The sequence below is a fragment of the Wasmannia auropunctata genome, unplaced genomic scaffold (genome assembly GCF_000956235.1).
Source record: "Wasmannia auropunctata unplaced genomic scaffold, wasmannia.A_1.0 LD336085.1, whole genome shotgun sequence".
Classification (NCBI taxonomy): domain Eukaryota; kingdom Metazoa; phylum Arthropoda; class Insecta; order Hymenoptera; family Formicidae; genus Wasmannia; species Wasmannia auropunctata.
In genome coordinates this window covers 2770871-2779640 of record NW_012026805.1, presented here as the reverse complement: position 1 = coordinate 2779640, position 8770 = coordinate 2770871, and the positions used below count along the sequence as shown (strand labels likewise).

General features: G+C 29.8%; 1 protein-coding gene across 3 annotated transcripts; it reads left to right on the top strand.

Moving 5' to 3' along the window:
• Positions 1 to 2250: 2250 nt before the first annotated feature.
• On the top strand, positions 2251 to 7929 carry LOC105448502. Of its 3 annotated transcripts, none has more exons than XM_011687136.1 (4): positions 2251 to 2383; positions 5454 to 5810; positions 7261 to 7419; positions 7506 to 7929. In XM_011687136.1, the coding sequence occupies exons 2-4, from the start codon at positions 5634 to 5636 to the stop codon at positions 7710 to 7712; spliced, it is 543 nt and encodes a 180-aa protein (XP_011685438.1). In that variant the 5' UTR covers positions 2251 to 2383; positions 5454 to 5633; the 3' UTR covers positions 7713 to 7929. The 3 variants fall into 3 exon arrangements, with proteins under 3 accessions (XP_011685438.1, XP_011685437.1, XP_011685439.1); XM_011687135.1 differs by having other exon boundaries at positions 2251 to 2547; XM_011687137.1 differs by lacking the exon at positions 2251 to 2383 and adding an exon at positions 2581 to 3429.
• Positions 7930 to 8770: the final 841 nt, after the last annotated feature.

The window sequence follows — 8770 nt, the reverse complement described above, 5'->3', positions numbered from 1 at the left end:
ATGTGCAAAATCCGTTTGCCAACCTCCCTATGGTGCACATCAGATAATGTCAAACATACATGAGAAAAATACAAGGGTTATTTCAAAATGCTGTAACTTTGTGAAAAAAAATCGTAGCGACTTATTTTTTTTCAAATTAAAGAGAAAGATTCCAACTTTATGACGCTGGAAACTGCATCCCCAGGAAAAATTTTAGCAAGTCCGTGCACTCGTTCAAACTTTGCAATTTTCAGTGTGGCAAACATGCTCTCAGATTTAAGAGTTTACAGCAACAGGGGTGCATTAAATTTAAAATCGACTCACAGTATCTTAAAGTAGAGATTTCAAGCTTTCATTTGAAAAAAAGTTCATCATTTTACGATGATTTTTCGCGGAGTTACCATTAACCAAAGTTGATCAATTTTTGCTCAAAATTTTTCTATGCCATAATTTTTTTGAGCAGTGTATATATTTTTTTTTTAATATAAAATTATGATAGTTGTTCCTTATCGTAGTTTAGAATTTCTCAAGTAAAATTTGGGCACCGCTCTTAAATCTATATATGCCTTGCAGAATTCAACTAATCAAAATGAAACGGATTAAGATTAAAGTTATATAATTGGATGAATTCTAATCTTTAATTTGTAATTTTCCAATCTCAATTCTGCATAGGCTAATATAAGGAACCTTAAACAATTTTTAATTAATCTGACGTATTTTACAGATTTATACTACAAAGAAATATAATTATGCCTTATTAATTATATCATTATTTTACAGATTTATTTATAGCAATATAATATTTATAAATTAAATTCATTTTTGTATTAATAAATTGCACAGATACTAAACCATGTAATGTTATACAAGATTTGTTGAAATTGACGCCGCACGTGTGTATTGGTGTACACGTGCGTCTATTATTATTTTCTTTTTTCTTAATAAAAATATAAAAGGAAATACAATTAATACACGTGAACATCGATACACGGCAATTCGAGTATCCAGAATTAATTACAAATTCTTGGATAGCGAAATAAATTGATCCCTTAGGAAAATTTAATATTGTAGGTGTTAACTTAATTAATAATAATTAATTACTTATTTTGAATATTAAATAAAAGCACTTATAACTATTAGCAACTAAACATCTGTAGTTAGTAACTAAATAAACGTCTTTGAAACGCGCACCATAATTAGTCTGAAAAATGACAAACAAAATGTATATACACACCTACGTTAATTAAGTCCTTATTGGAGATTAGAAGTAATTCATAGCCGTATTCATAGTCGATTTTTATATTTAAGATCATCTTAAGTACTTTAAGACTGCCTTAAGATGTCATAAGCCAATCACAGAGTCATATTATCATCTAGACATATAACCACTTAAGACTTGAAATAAGAATCGAATTTATGAATACGGATCTATGCATTAATAGTAGATTGAGAATTAAGAATTAAAAATTTGAATTTGATCAATCAGGTAAGTTTAATTTTAATCCGTTTCATTATGATTGGTTAAATTTCCAATTCACAATGCGCAATGTCCAATGCGATAGTCTGATACAAACTTAAGGTGGTTCTTTAGTAAAGTGCCGAAAATTTTGGGTGCCTCACTAGGGTCTACTCAAAATCATAAATATTTGCATAATTTGGATGAAATAATAAAACTACGTGTATATCTAATGAAATAATATGAAACAAACGATATTTAGTATGCAAAAATGATGAATGAAATCACTAAAAAGAAATTAAACGGACAAGTGTGTGAGAACATTATGTAATATTTTCCATATCTTTCCAGAATGGTCGATGATCTTACATTTTCGTAACCATTAAAATCGTAATTATTTACACTATAATTATAATCTCGTTTGTCAGAAAATTTTGTCGTCTCGTTTGTGTTAGTCAAAGAAGCATCTCCGATCCCAATCTGTCATTAACGTATTAATGTGAAAAGTTATATTTTAAACTTTTTTTTTCTCTCTTATTTCATCGATGACACCCTAGAATTTTGCACACGTCAAGTTCGGTATTTCAACTTCATTATATAAAAAAATTAGACATTAATTCTGTCTTAACTCGATTTATTAAAGAACCACCTAGCGCGTGCTATTGCAGTTTTACTGCGCATGTCCCTAATATCTCCCAACACCGCTCCGAAACTCCGAACAGTTGTTCGGTATAAGTGCGAATGCGAACGAAGTAGTACTTTTTGCAGTTCATCGTTCTTCCGTCATCGCAGACATCGCAGTATGTTTGCGTTGCGCGCAGTTGCTCGCAGTCGCTTGATCTGACCTGATGACGACTCATGGACTCTCGAAGGCGTGCGGTGCGGTGTAAATTGCGCGTGCGAGCCGTTGGTTAAACCGTTTCGCGCAATCGTTGCGCAATCCTTGCGGTGAGCTCGTGTCAGCAGCCTAGCTTCATCTCGACCGTGTCTGAATTATGTTCATCGTCCGATTCACCGCAATTGAACAAGTGAATTTGCATAACGAGTCGATTCCGCGCTCAATACTCGACTGCGAAGGCCACGTTAATTATCGCGACGATATCATCGACGGCGTGAGTTCCAATTCGATCGCGCGCATCGCGCATTCTGATCTAGCTTTTATCTCATTCTTCTCGATATATCACACCCTTGATATTTGTTTTCAAAAGCATCGATGTTTACACAGTTTTCGTATTTTTACGATAATAATAAATAAAACTAGCTGTAATTTTAATTCTCTGAAAAAAGATTCAGCAATTTTTATATGTACATATATATATTTTTTAATTATTTATTAGCTGAAATCAACGGCTAGATAAATGCCTGTCAGAAGTCTTATAATTTTTTTTATATCTATCTGGAATCGTATTATCTCGTTATTATATCTCATTCCGATATGTACCTTATAATTTTTATAATATATAATTTTGACCTTTAATGCATTAATAAAAAGTCTTTATCTATTCTGTCTTTTATTCTCTGTCAAATAAAAGGTGTTGTGTAGCGATTAATAATGCACCAACATATTTCTATAAATAAACAAAAAAACTCATAACGAAACGAAAGACACAAATTTCAATGGAAATCATACACTGAATCAGCTGCCGTATGCTTTAATATATCTTTCAACAGCGTAGAACAATTTAAAATTGTTATTATTCATGCTTGTTATTTACGAAAGTTTTACAAGAGACAGAAAAATTCATATTAAAAAAAAAGAAACAATCAAGCAGGTATATGTATATAAGATAGGCGTTATCCTCTATCTCTTACGCTCTTCTTTTGCTGCGATCCACGACATTCGAGGCTCATCGCGCTATCATAATTACTCTGATAATTGTGCCTTGTGGAAGGAACGAGTGCGAGTTGCTGCGCCGTTTAAGACCGTTGAAGTCATATATTTTTCACCCGTTGCGTTTTCTGGAAACGTAAAAGTTGAATCCAAGTTTTCATTGGTACGAAAAGCGCAATGTTTTTTTTAAATATTTATTGCCCATTTCATTTATTCTAATAATTTTAGATAACATTTTCTTGGTTTGTATAATTTATTTTTTTTATGGAAAACACCCTGGTATTAAGTTTGAATCAAAGTATTTATTATTGAAAAGAAGAAAACACGACATGCAAAGTTTTATAATTACATTTGAAATGAATAATCTTCGGAATAATTTGTGTATGTCGACAATAGAGGCACTTGAATATATATGTGTACTTGAGATGTGCTTTTCCAAAGTCCAATTATAAACTGGTTTTGCATAACAGGAATTAAATGTACAAATCAAAAACTTCGTTGTTTTTTTTTACTTTTCGGATTTAAGGCTGTATCATTCGCATAATCATTGCAAAAACTAAAAAGTAAATTAAAATTGAAAATGTTAAATATTTATTATATTTCAAATAATCTATTATATCCATATGGAATTGTGTGAATTACATTATTTTTATTTAACAACACATTTTTATAATTTATTTACTTTATTATTTTTTATTGTTATAATACTGCGATTTAAAAAACGAGATAAATAAATAAATAAATAAGTTTTATTTATTTACTGCGTATCTAAGCCTTGTATTACAATGAAACTTTACACAAATTATCTCGAATACTTGAAGTACTTAAATTTAAAAAAATTGAGATTTTTTATTATTATTTATTAATTACATTAATGTAATGGAAATTTCCATTTAGGCACAGATAAAATACTTCTACTTCTTATTGAAAGAATTTTTGATTCAAGTTTTAAATCGTTGCTTTTTATATTACTTTTAAATGCGATCTAGAATAATTTGTGCAATCTATATATAGAACAATTTTTTCATTATTTTGAAAATGTGTACAATATACAGATCCTTATTGCTATATGTAATATATCAAATTTTCGGGAATATATCAATGATTCTTTTATTTAAAAGAGAAGAAAAGAGAGAGAAAGAAGATAAAGATCGTCGAGCTTCATCGAAAACGTGAAGTCATGTGTTGCATGATTGAATATCTTTGAAAGATTGTCGCAGTCGTGTGCAGGAAATGTGGATACATTGTTGCGCATATTTCGCGGAAATGATTAATAACGATGCTAATAGCTGCGAGAGACTCGATCCTCGCGCGAATAATTTTATGTAATCAAGCATAAGAAGTTTTGTAAAGAAAGAAGAGAGAAACATGCGATCTGTCGCTATAGCAGTCTCATCGAGCGAAAATATCGTTGAAGTAATAAGAAATTGAAATCGTTCTTTTTAACATTGATCGAGGGGGGGGGGGAACAGCGATGTGATGAATAGTGATTTTCCTTTATGAGGGCAACTGTAGATCGTTACGTACCGATTACGGCGCTTTATGTATCGCATTTTTGCTTCAAAAGTAACGTAATTCAGAAAAATTAAATTTTTAAATAATTGATAGGATAGTGTTTATCTAATTCATTCGTCATAATAACTTGAAAATTGCGTTTTTTATTAGTGTCACTTTTGAAACAAGAGTACGATATATTCTCTAAAGCATTGCTGTACGCACGACCACTATGCATATATATTCTCGCTTTGATTTCTGATGTATGCAAGAGACAGCGACCTAACGCGACCATTAACACACGTACTTAAGGAAGTTCTGCTTCGTTTAGAAGAACTTCTTCGTTTCTGGATATTTAATATCGGAATTATACATGTATTCATAATACTACGTACAGGGTGTTGCATATACATATTAGACAGTATAAAAAGTTGCGCGGCAGACTTGCAAGAGCAGGCGCAGCTTAGTAAGTAATGATTATTTAAATTTAGTATTTATTTTAGTTTTTAGTACTTTTTTTAATTTTTAGTATTATTGAGCCGCGTCTGCCCCTGCAAAAGGGCAAAGTTTAACCGCGTAACCCGTTATACTGCCAAATATGTATATGCAACACCCTGTACATACAATGCTACAATTTTATCTGAAGATATACCAAAATTCGGTTATCATTAAGTCGAAGCATCCCTGTTGCAGACTGTCGTCCAATCTGGCTCAGGAATCTTCTCCCTACCAGAGTGTCTCGTCGATTAGCATAGCGTGCACAGAGTGGACATCCGGGAAGTGTGACCCCGAAGACCTAGTGATCGAATCCGACGACCAGGTTTTTTTTACAGCCTTGGTCTTTTTCATCAGCTGCGCGAACGAGGAATCGATATGGATCGTGTCTGTATAGACAGGGAGACTGGCGAGCATCTGATTCATTCGCTCTACGATTGTGATATTTGTCATTCAACTGATTCAACGACAGTAAACGATGCGGAGACCGGGGAGCCAGAAGTCAGCGTGGATCATGCAACGACCAGATGTCATCTCAGGAGAGTGCCGTTTCAGGTATTTGAAAAATATTAATGTCTGTTCTCTTCTAAAGAGCTCATTTTTTTGTAAATATTTCGACTTGAATTATTTTGATTTGTATTTTTACTCTATTCTATATGCGTACGGTGTTTTCAAAAAGTGGTGAAGTGGTATATAAACTGAAAAGATCTTGTAAAATTGAATAACTTTTATAGTAATGAGACGACGTCTTCTTAATATGCTAAGCATCGAGAGATTCCCCGATAGGAAAACATTTATAAAATTATGACGAAATATTGCATAAAATTTATGATCTGAAACTATCCATATAAATGAATATATTTAAATAAATAAATACAGAAATATTGAAAATATTGAATTATAATATTGAAAAGGTCAATATTATAATTGTTTACGCGATTAATTTCGAGAGAAAATCACTATTTCAGTAAAACAATAATAATATAGAATTATCTTACAATTAATAATACATTTGCAAAATTAAATTTTTGAAAGAAATTACTCAGTAATAGAGAAAAATATTTTAGCTGTATTATATTAAATATTAAAATATTCAAAAATATAATTGTACATGAAGGAATCACAATTATCCACATATATATACTCATAAAAATGCACAATTATTGCTAAATTATATAAGAATATTGCAACACGAAATATTACACGTTCATTATTTATATCTAATTTTTGATATCATTTAAAAATTTATTCCTCGGTCAGTATGCGATTTATTACTTGCCGCAAAAGACTGAAAATGGACAAGTTTCTTTATAAAAATTAAAAAAATACATCTTAAACTTCTTCAGATTTTATAAGTGTTGGAAATTATATAATGAAAAATATCTTATCGTTAAGAATATTTCAGAATATACATATATAAAGAATTCTAAAAAAAATGTAGGCAGCTTCCTTAATATTTAAGCAAAAAATTTAATTTCGTATATAAAATCTAAAAAATTATAAAATTATATATAGATATTATAAATTGTGAAAAAATTTCAAGTTTTTTATATAGAAATTCTGAAAAAATATGTGAAGAATTCTAAGAAAAATTTCATTAGAGTATTGCAATAAAAAAAATTAAACAAAATTTAGATACAATTTTTTTTCAATCTAATTATCTAAGAGAAGTCTCTCTTATAGAATTTTATAGATTATAAAATAATTATAAGCAGCATTCAACAAGATTACAAGTTGATGCCTAATGTCTTAAGAAGACGTCATTAAACATATTAATTAATAAAAAATTTAATTAAACATATTAATTAATAAAAGATGGCCAGTTTAACCAGATTTTTTAAGCTTGATGCTATTTTTCAAAAACATTCTCTCTCTTTTTCTCTGTGTATTACTATAAAATTAATTTACCTAAATGTGCAAGACAAAATATATGATACACATATCGAATCGTACAATTATACTATGAATTTGCGCACAATAAATAAAATAAATAAATTATTTGCAGATACCGAAAGAAGTTAAGGAAAAGACGACGAAAAAACGCTATATGGAATTAGAACCAGTTCCAGCGGGCGCTTCTTTTGGTCAGATAAATCCCGTGTGCTTGTTTTTACCGGCAATCATCTACTTCCGTTGGTTTCTCGCTCTGTTGATGCTCTTTGAGGTATTATAGATTATTGTTGAAATTTTGAAAATTCTTCCGTAAGAACGACAAACCAATTTAACGCTTTACATTGTTTTTGCATTAAGGTTGTTCTGCACGTATGGGCGCACCACAAGAATAAGACTTTGAAAAACGCCAATGTGTACTTCCGTTCACCATTTCACGATATCTCTGCCGAATTCTGCGCTCTTTGCCAGAACGAAACATGCATGAATCGCGTCGGTAAAATGCATCAGATTCGAATGCACAAGTTTTTGCGGCAATGCAATTACATGAAGAGAGTCGTGACGTGATTCGAGTCATTCGAGAGATGCAAACGTATCTAGCAATATCAAGTATCATGGAATTTTTAAATGATGACAATAATTATAATTGGTTATTTACTTATTTTAAACTTTTAAAAAGTTCAAAATAATCAAGTTTTACATAAAATAGCTATTATATACAACAGTTACATATAACTTGTTTTATGTATATATATATATATTATATTATAAATAATGTTACATATATTATGGTTATGTTTTTATTCTTCTTTATGGTGATATTTGTCAACGAATAATTAAAATATTTTCGTGTTTAAGTTTTATATCTTTCATATAATGCATAAAATTTAAAAGATATATATATATTTCTAAGAATTCTAAAAGAAACCCATACGAAGTTTCTATTAGGAGTCGCGAACATTGTAACATACTAAATATGAGAAGTATTTTATATTAGCCTTTTTTGTATTAAAATCTTGTAAAAAGTTACATTAAAATTCTTTTAATCAAGATTCACAAGTACAAAATAAATGGCTTTTGCTTCCTTTTTGCAACCACATCAATTACGATATCAAGAGAGAAATTATATTAATTCTTGCCTTGCACTAGATATTGAAAAAAATTTGTTTACAATAAATTAGTATATCTTTACTCACACACATTTAATAGTATTCAATATAATATACCAAAGGTGTCTTTATGCATGTTATTTAGAATTAAAAAACGCATATGTTCTACATTTCCAATAAAACAAAACAAATTTATTCCAAAATTATTTAAATTTAAACAAAATTATTTGTGTATAATACAGAAAAAAATTTAAATGATTTTCTATTTCTCATTTAAGAATGTTATATAATTGCAGAAAGAAAACAGAGGCCTTTATTTTAAATGTATTTTATTGCATAAAAGCGTAACAGTAAGTTTACCCTTTTTCATTAAAATTCACTATATTTAAATGTAAAATAAGTTATCACATTTCCTTTTAAATGCTTTAAATGTAAAATAAGTTATCACATTTCCTTTTAAATGCTTTAAATTAACATTACACAGTACAAACACACTCCTCTCTCTCTCTCTCTCTC